This window comes from Epinephelus fuscoguttatus, linkage group LG14 (genome assembly GCF_011397635.1).
Source record: "Epinephelus fuscoguttatus linkage group LG14, E.fuscoguttatus.final_Chr_v1".
Classification (NCBI taxonomy): Eukaryota; Metazoa; Chordata; class Actinopteri; order Perciformes; family Serranidae; genus Epinephelus; species Epinephelus fuscoguttatus.
In genome coordinates, this window is record NC_064765.1 from 23,608,704 (window position 1) to 23,631,936 (window position 23,233).

Below are 23,233 nucleotides of genomic sequence, written 5' to 3' on the forward strand. Positions count from 1 at the left end.
ACACAGACAGGCAGTGGCGGGGTATGCCCCGGCCACGCAACAGGCTTCATGTGGGGCACATGTCAGGCCCAGTGTCACTGACCTGTCCACTTTATCGTGAGCACGGGGCGACATGTTTGTCTGGTGTCAGTACTGTGCCTCACAGCTGAAAACGGGCACACGCCACGCAATTGAACACATATGCCATCGTAAGCCAGCCGTGAACCTCCATTTATTGGGTTATTTTTCTACCCCGCGCTGTTTCTCGTTTCAATTCAGATGGTTTATTTGAAGAATGCAGTTTCACACATTACCGAGCTACCCCCTCTGCAGCATAATGTCACTGGAATCTGTGGCCTTTTTGATCCACCGCTTCATCCCCAAACTTGAGGTTAAACAGACTCCGGACAAGGAGGTGGCACCCAGCCAGCCTGTACTTTAGTTAGATGATGGATTTAACTCCTTGCCAAACAGAGCTCAGGCGATTCCTATTTTATCCCATGATGGAAAATTCGGATCACATACCAAGTTATACAAATCCACAACCACATCTCTCTAAATGTGTATGCTTCATCAAAAAAAAGGAGTTAGGTTTTCTTCAGAGTAGTTAAAACGGAACGCTTGAGTGAATAGTTGGTCTAAATAAAATTTGCTTCACCATAAAGCAGAAGACAGTGGTGATTGTCTGTTATTCAATCCTCAATTTGTTAGTCTTTCTCACTGTACCACAGGCTGGACGATGCGTAATGCAGTGGTCTTGTAATTAGCATGCATCATGATCTGAGAAAACTCAAATACAGAGCATGATTTGGCTTATTATGTTGGAATGTGTCTGTGGAAATGGAAGTCTGACGCTACAGTTGTTATACACCGCTCTCATGTTTCCTTCTATTACTTCAGTTTTGAGCTCATGTCATCAGGAACAGCGATTTCAGGGTCCAGTGTGCTTTCACTCAAAGGAAAGTGGCCCCAGAGTCTGAGCAGCAAGGCAATAACAGGAAGCGTGCAGCAGGTAGAGCGCTGTTCGCACCCAGTGGGGCCCTTCTCGACTGCCAGCAATCCTCGCTGCCAAGAGCTGTGGCAGCGTTCCTGCCTGCGATCTGTCAGTGTCCACAGCATCTGTGTCAATAGCATTCCACAGCCCTGTTGACAGAGCGCCGCTGTTTGCTTTAGCCACCACAGACCGGTGGCCTGATTTACTGTTTGAGGACAATGTCATAAATCCTCAAGTGCCGTCTACGACATACATTTGTGTCACAAGATCGAGAGCTTGTTTACTTTGAATTGCGTGCCGCGGGTCTTTCAGTATCTAGAGTGGGATGCGAGGATGCGGGGGTGGGCTGGGAGAGTGACACAGATTATTTTTCCATGACCATGAAATGACCTCAGCACTGTGTATCTGCAGACTATTGATAAATATTATGCACACATTCATCTTTCTAGTACAGTAAGTCCCTTTGGATTTAGCTTGTTTTTCAAATAAAAGACACAGGCCATTTCTTTGATGAAGTGTTAGCTATTTACGGTTGGCTTCGGTAACCAGTTTTTCCCATTTTTTTATGACCTCTTACTTTTATTACCTTTTTAAGCTTCCTGTGTTACAGTGAAAGCAAAAGCCAGATTGTAGATCAGTGACGAAAGGTATTTTTGGGAAATCACTTTGTATAGAAACGCTGGGGGCCACCGAACTGAGCCCTGAAACAGGAGTATAGGCTTTACCTCAACAAGAAATTGGATAAGGATTTAATGTAAGTGATCATATACATTTAGACTAAACAGAGCAGTTAAAGACTCAAGAGAAATTGAACATGACAGCCCCTCCAGGCTCTCTGCTGAATGAGAAGGACAGAGAGGGCTGAGAAGTGAAACTAATGGCCCCTTGATTGAATCAATTTAAAGTGAGCCCCGGTGTTGAGATCAGGGAAAACCATTTCTGCTACTGCTCCCTCGTACAAGGAGGGGCACATGCTCTAACATGACCTGCGGAGAACTTGATCTCCATCTGTGCTCTCTCTTCAGCTGACTGCCAGCCCCCCTGCCAGAACCGCGGCTCCTGCAGCCGGCCACAGACCTGCGTGTGTCGCTCAGGCTTCCAGGGGCCCCGCTGTGAGGAGGTGGCTCCAGAGCAGGTGTACATCCGAGATGGAGGTGCCCTGAGGCGCGTTCAACCCGGGACCAACCCTTTCCAGAGAGACCAACCGCGGAGAAGGCCATCAGAGAGGCAGGCCACTGACACCACCAAGGTCCAGACCCCACGACCTGCGACCACAAGACAGCCTGTGTGAGTGATGCAGCTGTGCTTTCTTACCTCTTCTTCTTATTATAGCCAGGATAAGCCTCAGAGCTTTGCCAAATAGGGATAGGTCGAAAAATAAACATTTTACATACATTTTACGAGAAGTCTTTCAACTATGGCTCAGTCACACCAATGGTGATGACATACTAGATAACACTTGTAGGGCTAGTTGGTGAACAACTGTAGCTGACAAGCTGACAGCAATCACATCAACAAGCCAAGAACATACCAGTGGTGGTCAGACACAACTGCCATTATATTCACTGTGGCATTTTTTCCTCATGATTGTACATTTTCTCATTTAATAAATTCATATTAACTTCAGCCTAGTCTACACCCACATGGGTATTTTTGAAAACAGGGTTTTTCCTCTGTATTAAAAAAAAAAATCCCTTCCACAGAAACACTTTTTAATTTTCTCTGTCAAAATGAAACTGCAAAAACAAAATTATGGACACATGTACACAGTTAGTCATCTTTTACTCATGGAGCACTTTTTTGCCGGTCTTTTCTCACGAGGCTGCTTAGTTAGACCCCACGAAGCCAAGTAGGTATGCAGGGGGGGATGTTACTTACCTTCTGAAAAAACCTTAACTGTACATTTATGTGTGAGCATATAAGCTGTTAACAATGTCAGAACCAGAATTATTTCGGCCACCTCCACCTCTGCATGAAAAGGAGACGTGACAAGCCAAAAAAACTTTTCCTTGTCTGTATCTCAACACTGAAAAATGAGTTTCCGAAAATCTTCACCCTGAAAGGAATTTGACAAAAGGTTTGTTTTCAGTGACCGAAAAAAATACCTGAAAAATTCCCCGTGTACCTCTGGACCAGGCCCTAGCTTGTTACGCTACTCAGTAAGCACAGTTGTTAGCTTGGTAACTGACTGGTCAAAATGTTCACACAGTTTATTCAAAAGATGTATTTGTACCATCAGCTCCTGTTTCATCTGGCTACAAGATGTATTTTAATGCAAGATGAAGAGGGGGTTTATGACTCTCCATTCCACTGGGTCTTTTCTCAAATGTCAGTACTGTCAAGATGGTTTGCTATTAGTCGAGAACACAAACTGTCAAAGTTACAAACACTGGAGCTTCTAACATGGGCAGAGTTTATAGCTCCTGATCTACTGTCACTCCCGCTGACAGAGCAACCAGAGATTTTGGTCTGCTGCCACAGCACAGTGATCTACTGCTGCACCTTCATTTCAGCATATATAATAAAACCTGTCTTTTTTTTAATGTAGTGAATGTAGTATTCTGTGGCCTTTCACTGAGAGATATTTGTTTTAACTGCTATTACCGTCACACAGGAAAGCTCACAGAAAACAAATGGATACACAGCGCTATTAGAAATTATTTAAACACTCTTGAACAAACAGTAGTTCATTTCGCTCCCGTTAGACGCTGGTTGTGTTTAGCGTTGCAATAAATCAAACCAGATGAACGGGTTCATATGTTAAATCTTTAATACACTCTAAGTTAAACAAATACTAACGCAAGTAAGCATTTGCTGCCATTTGCTGCCATGCTTGAAAAGGTATTAAGGTAAATCTGTGAAATGTAGGAAAATATAACATGATTTACCAGACAGGAGTATTAACCCATGCTATTTGCTATGAAAATAGAGCTGGGAGATTATATTTTCTTTAGGCTCTCACTTTGTTCTTTGATTTATTGGAATAACTGTGACTATAATGTATCCAACTAATAATTGCTCAGACGAAGGCCTCTTTAAGTGCATTCAGCAAACTCTCCAAAGACTGCTAATCAGACAGGCCTAATAGTTTCTTGGCTTGAACCTCTGACTATTTAAGTTCCAATCTTGTTGGAAGTAACTTTTTGGTTTGATTAATCGCTTTACCATGGCTACAACCATATTTTTGATCAAGGACGTTGAAAGGGAGTAATTGTTTCCGGGAAGAATTTTGACGGATCATTATTGCTTACAGGTTCAGACTTATCTTGTCAAATTATACTCCGTTTTGGATTCAGGCCCAGTGCTTTCCTAATCCCAACACAGCCATAATTTGTTTGGGCACTGAGGTCATCATTCACTTGTTAGCCAGTTTGTCATCTGGGTAATTTCTCTCCACCAAACCACTTAAAAATACTCAATTACATGTGACATTTATGGTGCTCCTCGTGATAATTGTGAGGGTCTTGTGCCATTTTGTGCATTTTCTGGTGTTATGGAATTATGCTGGCTGAGTCATCCACGTGTTTGTGGTAGCTCAGTGAAACTCTACTAAATGTTTTGGCAGATGGTTCATAAAAGAGTTTTTGTACATCCTCCTTCCCAAAACGATTATCTCTGAGTCGTAGTAAATCTTCTAATCAATACAAGACCTTTGAGGACTGCACAGTTGCTATGCATATGTTGTCTTTGTTCTTGACTCACAGGACATTTTTGCGTCCTGAGTCACAGATCTGGGATAAATGGAAAGAGACGAGACTGCAGGTTCAGTGTTGTAAGAAGCAGACAGTGTTCCTGAGTCACAAATGCCCCTACTATGACTGTGTCCATCTTTCATGTTTCTCTTGAAGCTGACTAAGAGGTGCTGTAAAGTTCAAGATGAGCCATTTCCCTCTGGTTGACTGCAAAATTTCCAAGCACGCAGCTCAGACTAATCTAATTATTTGTTCTTGTAACCAACATATTTTTCTGAAATTTGCAGGACAGAATAAAAGTTTCTGCCAAAATAGTAAAATGTCTTCCTTTAAACATTAGTCATAGAATTATTTGAGTACTCGACTCTCTCATTGGCACTTCCAGGAGGCTGTTTGAGCGCTTGTGTAATTCACATTTAAAGCTCGCCCCTCGTGCACTGCCGCGAATGTTCAGCATTCTCTCAGCCCAGAATGATCTTGTAGGGCTGGAACAGTGTTTCCCCCTGGAGAAGTGGTGGAAGCAAGTCTTGGTTTCATATATCAGGCTGAGGTTCCACTGTTTCCAAAGCCAGGAAAGCACGAGCAATGTGAGGTCATAGAGAGTGGAGTTCAGATAGAGAGACAACATCAGTGCCAAAGCTCAATTAAAGAGTAAGAAGAGGGGCGGGGAGGAGAGACAGATAGATCATGTTGGTCTTGCCCTCAGTAATATGAAGGAGCAAAGGCCACCCCATACACACTGCACCCAGCCAGTGTCCTTTCATTTTTCCCTACTAGAGAAGGTGTGAGGTACTATATATGTCTTTCTTGGAGCAAACTTGGCTTGTTATGTCAGCAGCACCCTGTTACTGACCCTGCCTGTCAAGTGGCGCCAAGAACAAGAAATAGTGTGGAGAAGGAATGAGACAGACAAGAGGGGAGGGAATGAAAACAATGATAATAAGAGAAAACATCAATTAGAGACAGAGAAAGTCATCTGTTAAGCTGAGCAAAGTGGATATATTCTGAAATCAGTTGACCTCCTGCTGATCAATCCTTCTGCTTGGCGTTACTTTTTACTGTCCAGTCAGCTCTAGTTCACAGCTATTAAACCCCACTGTGTGCACATCAGCAGGCGGCAGACAGGGAAAGCTTAGTGTCTGTGGTCGATTTTAAGAGGTTTGTCAACAGTTAAGATGATGCTTAACTCAATTTTCAGCAGGCCTGCACCTCAATCTTGTGCGGCTAGACACAGGCTTTTTGCATTGAGCAATCAGAGGGGATTTTGTGGTTTGGTTACTCTGTTGGAGTGTAAGTGTTTTACTAAGCTATTCACTCAATAACCAAATAAGGAGGATTTCAACATGTTGTCTCTATGGCTACCAGCAAAAGGCCTGCTGTGTTAACATTTCAAAGAAATGGGTCTCTTCTCTTTGGCATGGCTTTGTCTGTATGGTGATAAACATTCTCATGCATCATATCATTATAGACTCATCTGGGGCCGTATTCACAAAGTTTCCTAGAGCTAAGAGTCGCTCCTTGTGACGAAATTCTAAGAAAATAGTTAGAACTGTGTCATTTTCTTAGAATTTCCCCTTAGGGTTAAGACTAAGTCCTTGAAAAGATCAGTTATTCACAAAGCATCTCAGATCTTAAGATCGATCCCATGGTGAAAAACAGGAGTAAAGAGGAGGACTTTTAATAAGCTGAAGAGTTCCTTACGCAGAGGAGAAAAAGGTGGAAACACCTACATACAGAATGACAGTGAGTAAATGACATGCTGCAGATGAGATTGTGCAGGGAGAATGTTTGTGGATGATCGCATTAGGGATTTGCACACATTTCCCACCCAACAAAATAACATTATATCGCCAGAAATAAAATGATCACAACACTAAAATATTTGAAAAACTGGAAAAATGCAACATTGCAGCAGTGATGACTTTTGTCTGTCTTAACCCTCCATCAGCAGAGGGATCACACGAACAATGGCAACACTTTCAGTCTCATATTGTGATGCAGTTCATTTCATTTCCACTGGGCGTCCACACCTTGCAGGCTCACAAAGGGGTGTATCTGTGACAACCAATCACATCTGTAAAAATGCATCATACCTAGCAACAGGGTCAGCCACACCTTCTCACTAAAATAAAAGTTTCTGTCCCTTCCTTGCTCAGAGTTGCTCTGAGAACTTTCCTAAATCACTCCTAAACTAAGACTCCTTACTTTAAGTTTTTAGGTGAAGTTAGGAGCTCTCTAGTATTCTCAGAATGTTTTGAATATGGCCCCTGGTCTTATTGTAGCCATATTTTTTGCACTTACCCAACGGCATACTTAAGAATCCAGATTGTTTTTAGGATTTAAAGGGCCTTACTGAAAATGTGTAGACAGCTCCTCTAAAATGGACAATGCCATCAAACATTAAGATGCTCTGAAGGTAGCCTGCTGGGCCTAACAGCTAGTGCCAGGTACACAATACACAAGATCAAGTTGGTTTTGGGCAGGAACGGTAATGTTCTTAAACCTATTTTCCTTATTAAACAGAGAAATAGAACCATAGACATTCTGAATACAAGCTTCTCTCTTCTCTCACCAAACTTAGACTACCTTAACTCCCTTGTCAACTAAACCCTTAATTTACCAAATTAGATGTGAAAATATGCTGTTTTACCCCACGGACTGTCTTTGCTGTCGCTGGCCGCTTGCTTACAGTCCTGTCACATTATGACCACCACTGGCAGTTGCCAGCTTTGCCGTCTTTTCCACTTGTAGATACTGATCTCTGGTGGCACATGATGTGCTCTACATACAATATATCTTCAATACAGCGTCTCCATATGAGGTTAATAGAAAGACAAGCATCTGTATTTTTGATGGTATTGAAAATAATACTGTCAGAATTTCTAAATACCCTGTTATATAATAGTACTGTAATACCAGCCAAGCCTTGTTTTAAAGATCATCTTGCCAGATTTTCCTGAGGTATGTTGGAAGTGTTTTTTACATTCCCTGATCTGCTTGGAGGACAACATTTATGACCCAATCTGTCTCAGATGGTTTTATGCAATATTAAATGGGATTCAACTCAAAATTTATTCGCCTCCAGCTTGTGCTGTAACATTTACAGTCCATGTTCACGCCTGTTTGTCTCCATGACTCATGAATATTTGCCATTCTGGTTGTTTGGAAGGGGAACTGTTAGTGTGTGGTTTGCTGTTTTGGACAAATTGTTGGTCTCCGCACACAACAACAAAACTACTGGATTTATCATTACATGTTGTTATGTGTGTGGTCTCTCACATTTTAAAAATCTGTTAAGATTTGAAAAGATCTCTTTAACTGTGGGTCAGCCTTAAGGTAGCAACATCCTTTTGTGAAGTGGTTCCCAACCTTTGGGATTGTGGCCCCTTTTCACAGGTTGTATTTGTCTAGTTGAGACTAGTTAAACCAAAGAATTATTTTTTTCTTGTTTTACGTGAAAATATTTAAGGTGAAATCATTTAGAAATTTTACAAGAAAAAGTCAAGATAAGAGAAAAATCTCAATCCACTGTCTTAAAAACTTAATCTGATGGAGCAAAAACATATTTTTTTCTCTTCTCCTATCCTCTTAATCAGCTGGTGACCCCTGTGTTGTGACCCCTTGTGGGAGTCCTGACCTCGGCACTGCTTTGGTGTCGAATGATATTTGCAGTTTTCTAAAAACAAACCTTTGAGTTCACACAGAACGCAAAGCCATTTTAATGGTGACAAATCGGTCCACCACACACACATGTAATTTCTGACTGTCAAATCTGATGACAGATGCCATGTCGTAAGTCCTGTGTGGGCACAGCTGCCTTCTGAAATGTTATTTTAAAGAATAAACTGTTTCCTGAATAGTCCTGCTGAATGAATCCAGCACATAAATGACTGACAACCTAGAATAAAAATCTTGTTGGGATGGACAAAACATATGAGGAGCCTTCTGCTCACTGGGATTCATGGGAATACGACTCCATACCTCTTCTTGTATTCCAGTCTCCAGCCCTCCACCTCTCTTCTGACCATTTCAACCCCAAACGTCCCAGCAACCTGTTCTGTAGGATTAAAACCATAAAATTTAAAATAGGCATATCCTATATATGCAGCTGGCAAACAAATATCTGTTTCCTACTCTGACCAAATGTGTTTCACTGCAAACCGGCGTTTCCTGTGAGTGCTGTGCTCAGCAGTAGTGAAAGGCTTGTCCCTGTCAGCACGAGATCCTATAGATCACAGCTAGTCTGTCAGCTCCCAGTATGAAGGTCAGGGCCAGTGGTGAACACTCCTGGCTATGCTGAAACTGTGATAACGCACAGAGGATGTATTCAGCACCTCCTATGAGTCCTTCATATCAACTCCATACCCCCACCGTTCTCTGACATCAGACTCGTCTGCAGGAAACAGAGCAGGGCAGAGCAGGATGTGTGTGCAGTAAGCGGGTTGTCCCTCCAAAAGGTCATCTCTTTCTGGTCTCTGTTACATAATCAGACTGGGGACAGCTGGCAGCAGCTACCTGGATAACAGAGCTGTACAGTGGTACTGCATACGGTCAGAGGATTTTTTTGTAGTAGATCTTAAACATACAGGATATTTGATAACTAGATTATAAACTGAATTAAATGACACATCAAAGACTGTGTATTATGGAGACAAGGAACCGTGGAGTTTGTCATTAGTGTTATTATTCAAATATATATATGTTAAAGCCAGAAAACTATGACTAGATATGTTCGTCACCAACCTTTTTTTTTTTTTTGGCTAAGTCAAGATGATGACGAGACAGCACTGACTTAATGTGTTTTTTTTTTTTATCATATAATGATAAGATAAAGTCAATGTGATTTACATTTGACTAAAATGACAAAATTATTGGGAAAGACTAGATTTACTGAAATGTTCAATATTGTCTGATGACTAAAAAGATGAAAATGTCAACAGTTTTGATTGACTAAAAGTGTTAACTATTTTAGTTTTAGACTAAACCAACACTAAAACAGTTATGGTTGTCTGTGACTAAAATAAGACTAAAGTGCCCCAAAGCAGGCAAGGTTAATGAAATATGGCACAAACTAACAAGGACATCTGACACAGGACTAAGACTCAAACCAAATTTAAAAAAAAATTGAAGACATAATTTACACAAGTTTAAGCCAGTCCCTCAAAGAGTGCGCCAGGGTTTGAAGCCAGTTTTCGTGGTGGCCAGACAGTGGAATAACAATTTCTTGGTCTGTCACTTGATGTCATTGGACCCAAAAAGACTCTTTTCCATAGACACATTGTGAAGGAGATGTCTGTAAATCAGTGGATACATTTTTACGAGCCTTACAATCCTTTCAAAATGACTCATTTCAGTTGGGATTTGATCTATTTGGTTAAGGGCAGCCTGATATTGATTTTTTTCAACTGATGCAGATAACCGACAGTCGTCTGCTTCTCATGGCCGATACCATAATATAATATAATTTTTTTGATTTTAAAAATAAGTTCATAACCTGTAGTTTGAGAACATCTGAGGGTAAAAAAGGCTAAGATTTAGTAAGATAATATGAATGATTTAATATTCCATAGCCCAGCCCTAACCAAATCTGACATCACTACTGGGAGCACAACAAAAACAAAGAACAGTTCTGACTCTCCCATGTTGGCTGGTCCACGTTATATTCACTCATGCCATCTCACTGTCCTACCATAGACTAGCCCACAACTTCCAGGTAGAATAGTGATGCAGTATTGATTCACCTCACACATTAACACTCACCTCAAACAACAACATTGTCAGTGTAGAAGTTGAGGGCAGAGGCTGAGCAGGTGCAGTCAGGCAGGGGATATGCTCCAGAGTGGGTAGCCAGGTGATGATACATATTAAGGGCTAACTGTAGCATCACACGGCTAGCAGTTATTAATGGGTATAACGTCAGGGTTGAGTCTTTTGTGTGTGAGTTTGTTGGGGCTGTTTAAAGGCTCTGTGTTGGATGTGAGCCCCTGCAGCTGTGTTAGCTTGTGCTAACACTCTGGAGACGGTCTTATAGCGCAGACCTATTTAATGGCAGCATGAAGTTTGCTGATCTTGTAGGGAGTCTGGCAGTAGGGGATCAGTCCCCCAATGGGAACATGTTCCTGTGAAACTGTGGAAATCTTTCACACTAGACACATGTTTTGCTCTTGTATTGATCTGATATATATGTAGAGCATCCTTAATTTGGTTTGATAACATTTCAAAAGCCTAGAAGAGCCACAATTAAATCATTTTGTTCCTCTTCATTGTTAGGGTTAAACCGGAAGTTAGCCACTCGGCTGGTGGAAGTTAGCAGCATGTCTCGCAAAAGTCTGTAGTGCACTTGCTTTATGGGCCCAACCATGCGAAATATTTGTGTAATTTTTCCTGGGGTAATCAAGATTTATTGGCTTCATGCGCCACTGAGCAACTTTCATAGGAATGAACAGGGCCCCGCCTCCAATACTGTATACAGTTCTTTATATGCATAAAGTGCAAAGGTGGTATTCCCCACTGCTCCACGTTCATTCATTTCAATGAGGCCACTGTGTTGTCAGAAATAGGGTTCTGACTAGAAAGACTGCAGGTCATCCCAGCAAAAAAGTTGAACGTGGTCTACCTTTGCCAGGAAATCAAGCGAACATTATCCAGCAAGTTTTAAGTACCCCAGTTATCCCTTGCCTCATGTTAACTTACGTAAGAATGATTCCGATAAGCTCCACACAGTGAGGTAAACATGATTACAATTTTGGGAAAAGGGAGCACTGGTGTTGAATAGGTAGAAGAGTTGGTCTCAACAGCTTGTGCTGAGGTATTGGATTGGAAGAGAGAATGTTGGAGCAGAGTGTCTTTATTTGTCACCACTGGTTCTCTATTTTAAGTGTTTCAAATTTAATTTGAATGCATCAATGTCTCTGCAATATGCTTCAGGGATGATTACAAATGTGGTCACACCCAGTAACATATTGGGATGTTGAAGAAAAACAAAAACACCCAGTGACATGGAGCAGAACGACCCTTAAGAGGATGATGCATACGACTTTCTCTGCATTAACTGTTACGCTTATATCAGCTCCACCGTTTGCCTGGTGACTAATAGGGCTGGCGGTTATGTGGATTGTTGACTCAAGGCTTTGCACATAGCCACACAGCCGTTTCTCAGAGGAAAGTGTGGTCACAGTGGGAGTTCTCCATGTTAATCATGGATCACTGGTTGCTTTCACTCCCACTCCAGACAAAACCACACCACCAGCACTGACGGGAGCCACCATCAAAATCCTCTAGGTGACCTCAGCACCTGTAGAGAAATATTGTTCTACTATCATCACCAATGTTCTCGGTAGTAGTGATCACTGAAGAATCTGAGGTATCAAGTGTAACAGAGCTTGAATAAAATATGATCATAAACGTTGACAGGGGGGAGTGGAAATTCGCTCAACAAGTTTCTCATAACTCAGTTGAGAGGATAATAAATTAACAGAGTTGCACAAATCCCACAGTAGCTTTCCATCTCGTAATACTCTTGATGCCTTCGACTTTGATCAGATATGTGTGTTCTTAAGACTAAAATATATTTCTAAACATTCAGCCTGGGAAAGTTTTCCTACTGTACCACCTGGCAGTCTGCTTTGCTACTCAAAGAGGACGTGTCCAGAATCATCCTCTTGTCTCTCTTTTTGGCCGCTGCCAAACAGTGGAGGCCTGCAGATGGGGAGCCACACTGAAGAAGAGAAGAGGGGTAAAGTGCAGGGTAATTCCCACAGGTTGTATGTGCTGCTCTCTGCTGAATAGGGCTCTATCTTGCTTCTAAACCAGGCATATGACAGTGTGTCTAGAGGTGTGATTTGTGTCCCAGTGTGGGCAGACTGGGAATGAACTTAAACGGGGTCAGGTTAACTGCAGCTTTTGGATTGCAGGCGTGTTTGTGTTGCGTGCTGGTGCTACTAACTTTACCTTTGCCCTGCTCCCATGCCCTGGTGTATTTTCACTTGAGATATGAATGGGTTAGGGCTTTCCGGAGCATGGCTGCACATCCTCTGCCACAGTATGGTGGCGTTAGGGGGGAATGTTGTGTACCTCCATGCCTCAGCTGACTCATCTGTGGAAGCTATCCTGTCCTCAGGTGAACTCTCAACATGTTAGAATAAGGCGACAGAAGTGTTACATTTTACATAACATATGATGATAGCAAATGAACCAAGACTGATTCAGCATATGTTTCATAATATGTGTGTCTAAATGTACTGTAGAGTTTTGACTGTGAGCAAGCTTAACACACAACAATATGGACCGAGCCAGGCCAGGAAGAGTTGGTGTGTTTCTTTCTACAAACCCAGAGCCAAACGAGTCCCATGAGTGTTTGGCTTCCTGCTAGGCCAGAGGGAACAAAGGACCATAGAGAACTCAGCGTGGGACAGATATGTCTTTCTCTCTCTCCATCCCAACTCTCCAAAGCCCCATCCGAAACACGCTCTCTGAGCCGCAGTGCCAGGGAGCTCGGCATCCACAGCCAAATCCTTCTCATCAAGCAGGCCTGTGCAGATGCAGCTGTCGGAGGGACAAATACTGTACGGCAGTTATAGGAAGAGGGGCGCCTATCCCAGAATGCACTCCAAGCCTCCAGCTCCGGAGCTGGGGCAGATGGAGACAGCATCAATCAGGCTCATCTCCCAGATATGGGACATGGTGTTGAAAAGCATGAATTAGCTGTATGGCCGTGAGTGGAACCACTTAATCCAATCAGTTGTCAGGATGTAGGATTCCTGTGGGGCAACCATACACATCCCACACACATGAATTTCTTCTTTCTTATCCAGACGTCGAAACTCAACTTTCTGTTGGCCTTCTTTATGTCTGCACTTTCCCCTTGTGTTCTACGTGAACCTCTGGTAAAGCTTTTATTGCTTTTAAAACCAGTGTTAGAGATCTGTTCAAAAATTCCCTCAATCATGTCTCTTATTGGAAACCCTCTTTGGCTCATTGTCAAAGCAGTCTGACATGTGACACTGACCAGCGTAGGCATATCCTCAGTCAGCACTTTGTAATGGCTCTTCCTGCTGACCTGTCTTATGGCATTTTACTAAGTGAATGATCAGAGCAACTACAATAAACTGGAGAGTATTGAATAGCCTCTCAGCTCACCATGTCTCCAGGCATTTTGATTCTGGCCCCTGAACCGCAGCAACCACATTGTTTTGCTTCCATCCTGATTCAGGCCTTTCTGGATTTCTTAGAGCTCGAAAAACCTCCACTTTATAAAACCTGAGGTGAAAACAGACAGGTTGGCACTGCTACCGCCCCCCTGGAGATGGAAAGGAAACTGTTTATTTCACAGCTTTTGGCCTGTGATTGAGTAGACGGCAGTAGTCATATGTTTTGATCACGTAGTTCCCGAAAACCTCAATGAGGTTAAATTTACAGAAAATCTATTTTCATGCAGGCGGTAAGGGAAGTTATACCTATAAAATCAAGTGGAACTTCATCTCTTCATTTGTCTGTGTAGCATTTTGGCTGATTCAAGTAATAGTCTTTGCTAAATACATTTCTCAAGAACCTACGCTGCTTTCAATTCAGCGCTGGACCCAGTTGTTGCTCTAATATAAGCCTCATCCCCCGGGGCGAGAAAAAAAAACTTTCTGAGTCAATCCAACTCCACTGTAATTCATTTTACCCAGGCTCTGGCTGCTACTAGCGGGATTCCTGGAAGGCCGTCCAGACAGAGAGAACATGATTTAATCCAGCCTCAGTGGCTGGTGCGATAAGCCCTCAGACACACCCAGATTTTCACAAGGGGAAATATTCTGCCAGGACCCACAATTATCCAAGTCATAATGACTAGAGATGTTATCAAAGAGTGACTGGGTCTTAATTGCTCACTGATGTTTGGCCTTATGCAGCCACGTATATGAGAAGAACATGTCCTTGTTTCGGGAGAAAGTAGCTTATCATTAAAGCTCTGCACATGTTTCTGTGACTAGGTGTTTTCCTGTTATTCCTAATTTATAGTATGGGACACATTTGACTACTGGCACTCCTGGCAACGTTAAAGTGCATTTCCATGGAGCATTCAGACAAAATGTCACTACTTTGTATTTTTTGTCTATTTTGACTATTCACTGAGCACTAGGAGATGACATTATTCATTCATTATTCATGTATCCATGAATAAAATCTGTTGTTTGTTGTCTGTTTGGGCGGACATATTCTTTTGATTTTGACCAGTCCTTTCTCCTCTTGTGATGCTTTAGGGCCTGTGTCCACGTTGCTTTTTTTTTTCTTCTGAGCACCAGCATCTTTTTTCAATTGTTTCCAATGAGGAGAGAGCGAATGTGGCCGCATGTTGTGGCCTAGAGAAAAAAGCGGCATGGCCAGCATCTTTTTTCAGAGTGCTTCGGCTTTTCTGTGCGGCCACTCCAATCACCTCTAGTTGAAAATCACAGATTGGCGCTGGTGTCATCACTGTTGCTTCTTGAGCTATTGTCTATCCCGAGCTGTACGATAGGTGTCAGAAACAATCACAGCAAAGACAGAAAAGCTCATTTGTGGGAGCAGATCTGCCAGACACTGAATGTTGCCGGTGAGTGTTGTACTTTATTACTGTACGCGTTTTATGGTTGTTGTTAACTGTGTAGTCAGCCCTCTGTTAACCTATCGTTACGTTAGCTACCTAGCTAATATTAATGTCAGGATAGTTGTCATAGGAACAAAAAACCCATATGTAGCACACGCAGGCCCCTGCTGTAACATACATATAAGCAAATATATATTTAATGCAAGTTCTTTAAAGAAACAATTCAACATAAAGGTGGGCGATATGGACAGAATCTTTTATCTAATCTCTTTATTTATTATGGTACATAATACATCATGGTAACAGTATATCTCATACAGTAATTGTTCTGCAAAATTCAATTAAGGAATGGTTTAAAATAAACGTACTTCATCAAGTTTGATTCTTTTCTTCTTTTTGGAACTTCTATACAAAAAAAAAAAAAAAATGAGACATGGGCATGAGACAACATTTGAGTTACAAGTAAGACTCAAAACAGTAAAACTAAAAGTCTTTCAAAATGGAAGCTTGTAAGTTCCTGGGAACAATCAATTCAAGTGTTACAGGTTTCTATATTTCGTTACCTTGCAAGGCAGTTGGATTTGTAAGATCACGTGAGAATCCCGAGATCACATGAGCATCCAGCCCTGATTAGCTACATAACCAGCCCCGAATACAGTAGGTATGTCCTGTGGTAGAAAAGGTGTTCCCAAATCTCTACCGGTGCACACTTTTCTACTGTCACACAGTACCATCATAGTGCCCCACCTCAGTTCAATATTTAGGGTAGTACACTTAGAGTATCTGCTTGGTATCAGTCTTCTTATCTAACGCTGCAAGAAAGAGAATGTGTATTTCCCAAAATGTCTACTCCTTTAAAACAACATAAGCCCCAAGAGTTTTTCAGTGAGTTTTAACAATGTGATTCACAATTACCTTGCAAAACACGTTGTGAGAGTAACCAGTGTTGTTTAAAACATTTACTACAGAGATTAAACATTCGCAAAAAGCTATAATTTTGGGTGACTTTAATACGACAGAGGCTGGTGTTGAGTTATTTTTGAATTTCAAACCAACACAAACTTCACCACCATGCCATTGCGTGACCTTGTTGCTATGAGGACACACAGCACACACAACAACAGCATAATGAAAATGCCCTTGGGGTTGTTGGATATTATATTTATTGGTGCATGCTAAGGTTCAAACCTCAGGATTTTATTGAAAGAAACACACAGGGACCTCAGTGGCAGATGATGAATGGATAAGGGCGTTTTGCATAAAGCCTGAGGAATGAGATGCGTGACCACAGCAGGGTTTGACCACTGGTGGTACAGATGGTTTGGTGCGCTGACTGGGTGGGTAAGAGAGGATTAATTCTCTCTCAGCCCGCAGAGACTTCTTTCACCTCCTAAAATACACCGCGGCTCTTAAGACAGACCGAATTCTGAATTAAACTTTTCCCCTCTTTGCCTGTGGGCCCTGAGAGCTAGATCAAATATGGGAAAACAACCAAAGTAAAAACAAAATAGACTTAAAATATCCAATTAGTAATTAATTTCTTATCATATATCAGATGTAGAAGCTGACTTTTTGCCAATTCAAATTCTGGAGCAAACAAGTCATACTTGGAACAGGAATCCCGGTCAAACAATGATAATATCTTTGCTGCTAATCTGGAATGTTTTCTCTCTTCTTAGCTACATTTTAGCTAATGTCTTGGACGTCTCAGAGATTCATAACACTTTGGGGCTTTGAATAGCAAAACATGAACAAGAGTCAAGTGTGTATGTCTTTGCTAATGTTCTTGAATAACACCTCCTGGGACTGATTTCAACAGTCTGCGCTCTCCTTCCTTGTCTGCAAGCTCTGGTCTGCAAAATGTGGAGCACCATCTGTTGTTGAACTTCTTGCTGAAAAACATCTTTCTCTCTTGACAGTCTCAAATTTAATATCAAGAGAAGAAAGATACATTATCTGTCCATTTCAAGGTGTTTCCCAGTTTAATAGTGCCCCCTCTGAAAAATATAGTCTTTTTGGAAAGTCGTTCAGCTGCGTGGTTTATTCTTAATCTCTTAACTGTTGCTTTGCCACTCGGTAGGCAACATTTAAAAGCTTTGGAATGGGGCCAATCTGCTTTGCTGCATCCAAAAACTGTTGGTGCCCCTCACACTGTGCTCTGTAAAGCTCACAGGCCTCCCTCTTTGACTGCAAAAGTGCATGTCCCAAATACGCTCATAAATCTCCTTTTCCTTTGTTGCCAGCAGTGTTTGCAGTGGTTGAGCAGTACAACGTTTTCATTGTTTCGGCTGCTGTTTGCACAATTTTTTCGATTCCTGCTGTTCCCTCCAGTTAAACTGATGCACGTCCGAGCGTAAGCTTTGAAATGAACAATGGTTTTTAATGCTTTCTCTGAATGAGATGAATGTGTGTAAACTGTGATTTACACTTGGTCTTTGATGACCGTCATTTACTTTCCCATTTACCAAGTAGCCCTTAAATTGCCCCAATTATGTGTGGTTCTTATGTAATAGGGGGTTTTTGGCTGACGCTCCACGTTGGAAAGAGGTAAATGGAACCATTAAACATTTTGTTTAAATAAAAAGAATAATGACTTGATTTTCCTCGGCAGGATAGAGCGACTCTTGTGTTGATTGGTCGTAAACCCGCTGATGGTTCCAGAGGTTTGCCACTCGTCACTCTGAAGGTCAAGTCCAGTCCAACACAAAGAGAACTGAGACAGGACAAAGTGACAAGGCTGGGAGCTATCGGGTTGTGTGGTGTGACCCAGACTGCAATGCTCATGCCAGACACCTCTGCCTGCTGTCAGACTGTCTTGTTTAGACAGTCTGCTCAAAGCCAAATGGCTCCATCTAACAACCAGACGAGCTCTTCATATCAGTCTATTTTCTGCATTAGCTGATATAAGCCAACAATCTGAGCCATTAGATGTGGGTTCGGACTTTGGTATTCTCAAACAAATCAAAATGAAAAATGAGCTTTGCCAAGGTAGACTTGTGCTGGGCTTGAAGTGCTGCAAGGGCTGGTGAAAAACCATTTAATATCGCAGTCCTCTCCAACCTACTTGGCATCCTCAGCCCAGAGAAACTAGGTTCTCTGTCTGAAATACATTAGTTGTGTCTGACAAGTATGCTTTATTTCACATAGAGATTTATAGAGAGAGAAGATAATGAAAGCACCTCCGAGACTGAACTGTTAGTGAATGAATCAGCTGTGGCCCATACGTTACTGTGCAATGCTTCACATAAACACTGTTCTGGCCTAGTCATGCAAAGTGGGCTACGGAGATGGTTTAAGATGTAAACAATTCCTGAAGATCTGGGTCACTACGTTTGTGTGTGTGTGTGAATATTTTGGGTGAACAGATTATAAGATAAATCCAGAATTTCTTTTTGGAGGCTCCTGTTTCCCAGTGGGCAACTCACAGAAACAACAGTCACCACTGGGATGATGGGAAGTAGTGTTTTCCAGGCCCCCACTACGGTGGTTTCCTGGCACTTAAAAAAAGCCACTTAACCGAATTTCTCTATGTAACCCCTCCAAACGCACTCTCATCAAAACTTCAAAGTACACCTAGCATTTTGCTTGGCAGCGTAATTTTTTGGTTTTTATGTACAGCATCAGCAGAAGCTCAGAGATCAGAGGGTTTGCAGCCTTTTTGACTGTCCTCCAGTTCTTGGTCCTGGCTTGACTCTGTGCTGTTTGAGCTCCAGAACTACCTCCTCTCCAACTCATCTGGGTCAAGGGGCGCGGCTGGAACTGCCATTCATGCTGCCTGTCATGCCTTCATGAGAACTAATATTCAAATGTTGTAATGCAGCGACGACTTCAAAGATATGTAGCGACTGAGTGCCAGATAATACTTTCACAACTCACTGGAAGCTGTACAGTTATTTCATGCACAGTGTGGACTCTTGGCCGTCGTTGTGATTTGTAATTTCCTCAAATGTGATGAGGTTTGGTTCTAATTGCTTTTCATACATAAGAAGTGAGTGATGATGAGTGGAGTTGGACAGCACCAATGGCTTTAAGTCTCAGTTAGAGGCCTCTGTTGCTATCAGATATAAACTGATGCTTTGATCAAGTGTTTGGACTTATTAGAGTTTAAGGACTGATTGTTTCTCTTTGAATGTAATTATTGAGGAAATGTTCTGAACACGAAATGATACATGAAATACACCCAGTTGAACCTCAAGCCATATACAATCTGACTCTCCCTAATGTAATCAGTGTCTGAATGATTTGGCCTCAGTAATTTGACATGATGTCTGTCTGTCTGTCATACTATCTTTCTTTGCTGATGCTAATAGAAGATTATACAACAAATAGATCTGACCAGGTAAACCAGGGGTGGCCAACCTGCGGCTCTTTGCATATCAGTGTGTGGCTCTTCGATCCATTAATTAAAACCATCGGCGTGCGACTCTTCCGTCATAAAAAAAATCAATTTATTGTTATGAGTGCGTATGGCCCTTTAAGAAATGTAACAGGCTTAAGTGGAGCGAGAGGAGTGCGCACGGGCAGGTGAGAGGGTGTGGAGTTCGGGAGGAATGCAGGACGGCAGCGCGGTGGCGATATCGCACAACAAAAAATGGCAGGGAAGAAATGTGTGTCTTTGTGTGTGTGTGTGTGTGTGTGTGTGTGTGGAGAGAGTATGAGAGAGGGAGAGACTGTTTGTGGGAAAAGTGATTTGTCTTTTTATAATGACAAAAGGCACATCTGCCTCATTTTTGCTGTGGTATCCTGATACTACTCAGAACCGTGATACTTTCACTGGTATCGTACCATTGGTCCCAATTTTGGTACCGTGACAACACTAATCTGGAGAGAGTATGAGAGTGGGAGAGACTGTGGGTGCGGAGGGGGGGGTGGAGAAAGACAGTATGAGAGGGAGAGACTGTGTTTGTGTGTATCTCTATTCATGGTTATTCATTTGTGTGTGAGATAAATAAATCTGGCTTTGAAAATTAGAAATGTATGGATTTTGATTTTATGTCATTTTGTGTTTGTGTGAGAGAGGAGTGCGTTTGTAAGCTCATGTGTATGATGTGGCTCTCTGTACTACCACGGTAATTTTTGTGGCTCTTGGTCTCTGACTGGTTGGCCACCCCTGAGGTAAACTGTCACCTGCACATTTAGAACGTGATCAAATCAGGAAGAGAGCACACGTCCTCATTGCTTAAAATATTACTCTGCCATCTCCATGGAAACAATGTACCTACCAGAGCTGAATCAAAAACCAGTAGGCTACAATATTCTTACAAAATGGATCGTTTTGTTATTAATTTTGATTTGAATCAACTTTCCTTAATGAAGACCATTTATGGTGCTATTAGATTACTGCTAGACTGCCCTGTTAAAACAGGTGTATGCCTTCCTTGTGTGCCGCAAGCCAGATAGCAGACAGTTTTGTTACCCAATGGAACCATTCTTTTTGAATATTTTATGAATATTGTGTTAAATGAAAACACGTTGTGAATTTCAGAAATTATTATATCAATGTTTTTTCAATACAGTTTGACTTTTGGACTTTACCTTGCTCTCATCATCAGCTGTGCCAGTGAGTCAGTCACAATGTGATATCTTAAAAAATAGCCTATGTGTAACACTTACGGACGTAGTAGCTAAATCTGTCCATGGAAGAAAAAAAAATTCAGCAGGTATCTTATTTACAACATGACTGAGCAAGCAAAGCCATTTCGTCTTTATGTGTACGATATATATTTAGTTTGGTAAACCCCACAAAGCATTAGCAGTAGCTCAAGTTGGCTGGCTGACTCAACAGTTACTAGAAATTGTCTCGGTTGTTAGGTAGTAACTAAGATTTGGCCTACTTGCTAGAATAGTTAAGTAGGTTTCATTACATGTGTGTCTGATGGTGTGACTGAAACCGAGCGCCAACCTCCAGGGCTGAAAAATGAAGCCAGCACAGAAGTGCCAAAAGCTGCAGTTCTTTGAACAGCCACTAGAGGCTGGCTCCAGAAGTGAGTCAATCCCCATTAACCCCCGATGTTAACATGCCCAACTTAACAGCAGAAATAAACATGTTCATAGTCTGGTACAAAAACAGTTTTGGTTTCTATATCTAATTTCCCTCTTCATGACAACTGTATAGGGATGGATTTATACAAAACGTACTCCTTTACATTTTATTAAGGCTTAAAGTTATGCACAATTAAGGGCTGGCCATTTTGAGTGACAGGCTGTCTGTTGCTACTGTTCTTGGCTTCTTAGTCAGATCCACCCCTTCCTCCTGCACAGTGCCAGACTTTTTTAATCCAAATATGGTCACTTCTGGCTCCAAAAATCCAAGATGGTGACGACAGTAATGCCAAACTCGAGGCCTCAAAATGGGAGCCCACAAACCAATGAATGGGTGATGTCACAGTAGCTACGTCCATTATTTGTCTGTGTTCCAAACACAACATTTCAGAAAGCACAACTTTGAGTATAACATCAGTGTTGTTTTGGCTGCTGTACAGACCCCACACATTTCCATGGAAAGGGAGATAACACTAGCAAAAAGAGTTTTATTTTGGAAGAAAATTGCCCCATAATATGAATACATTTATCTTATATACATGTACATTTATACATGTTATCTTTTATTTTGTCTGTAACTGTTGTATTGCAATATTTCAATCGTGGGTGAGCTTTACCATCATTATTTGAGGTAAAACTCTCATGTAATATTGCTCAAGTCCAACAATAATAACTTCATAGTAATAGGGACCACTAAAATCACAACTTTAAAATATATAAACTATGTTAGCAGAATAAATTCAATATATTTTTCCAATCGTTTTTCTTTTTCTCATTTCTGTCTTTGGACCATATGCTCATTCAGCAGCTCTCTTATCAGCACCATCGGAGATTTAATTAAAGCTGTATGGCCATCATTTGATATCCAAAACATTTTCCCCATCTGTCTGTTCAAACCATGTTCCATGCAATCTTGGCAGAGGTCTTCAAAATTGCTTTCAAGTCACCCAGAACATGGCGGGGAATGGTTTCTCCTTGGATCGCCGGGGCCTTGAAGTTCCTAATGATGACATCAAACGTGCAGAGTGAGTCGTGCTTGCCCTCGCCGGCCTCTGATCTGCAGGCAGAGAGGGCAGCGGTGAGCTCATGATGGGAGGAAGTCACTTTGCCATTGAAAGTGAGAGAGACAGAAAGAGCAACATCTGGCTGAGCCGAGGAAGTGAGGCAGGATGCTTGCGGGCCAGGTGTCACAGTTAGCGATGGAAAAACCCACTCATAATCTGGAGTGGACGGTGTAGCTGGGTCAGCCACCTCCTGTAAGTCCTCACTACCTTGACACCAGCACCTCTTGTTTCCCCGTGTCACATCCTATCTCCGGGCCCCGCCCTGGAGATTCAGGATCTGGGTCAGCAGCTGTCAGCTATAGGTGCTGCCTGTTGTCTTTCGAAAAAGATGACGTGAGAGACCATTATCAAATGTTTGTCTCCCTTTTCATTTAGTGTCCCGTTCCCTTGGCAGCAGGAATGTGGTTTCTGAATAAAGAGGCATGCACTGGCTTGTGCTACATCTAGCACAGCTGGGACAGGGTGTGTATGTGTGTGTGCAAGCATGTGTGTGTACACGTATGCATTTTTGTGCAGCGCGCACATGTGTTTATTTGTCTGATTATCGTCTGTGGGTCCAAAGAGCTCATTCAGTGTGTAAATACGTGGTGTGTGGCTAAAAACCACATGTAATAAATGTTAATGCATGGTTTATATCCTCATTTGGGGTTTGATTACACCCCAATTACCTTACAGGGCCACAGGTGTGCTTTGTAGAGCTGTTCTTCTGATCTATCCGGCACAGTTCATCTTTGTCTTGCTCTGCTGACTGTCTGTCTGGGCTGATCAGTGGGATCCAGATGTTTTTCGCAGGGCTGAATCCCAGCACTCCCCGAGCTTTTCTTACACCCCCAGAGCCAAGGTAGGAACGTCTGCCTGTCTGTCTGAGTGGCACGCGCCTCCCCCAGGTCGCTCA

The 23,233-nt window shown here is 42.1% G+C and overlaps 1 protein-coding gene across 1 annotated transcript in view; it reads left to right on the forward strand.

Moving 5' to 3' along the window:
* Nucleotides 1-23,233, forward strand: part of LOC125900578 (latent-transforming growth factor beta-binding protein 2-like) — a 103,194-nt gene that overhangs the window by 14,100 nt on the left and 65,861 nt on the right. The window contains exon 3 of the mRNA XM_049595666.1: nt 1,999-2,260. Within this exon, the coding sequence (XP_049451623.1) occupies nt 1,999-2,260 (262 nt within the window). The remainder of the gene's footprint in view (nt 1-1,998; nt 2,261-23,233) is intronic.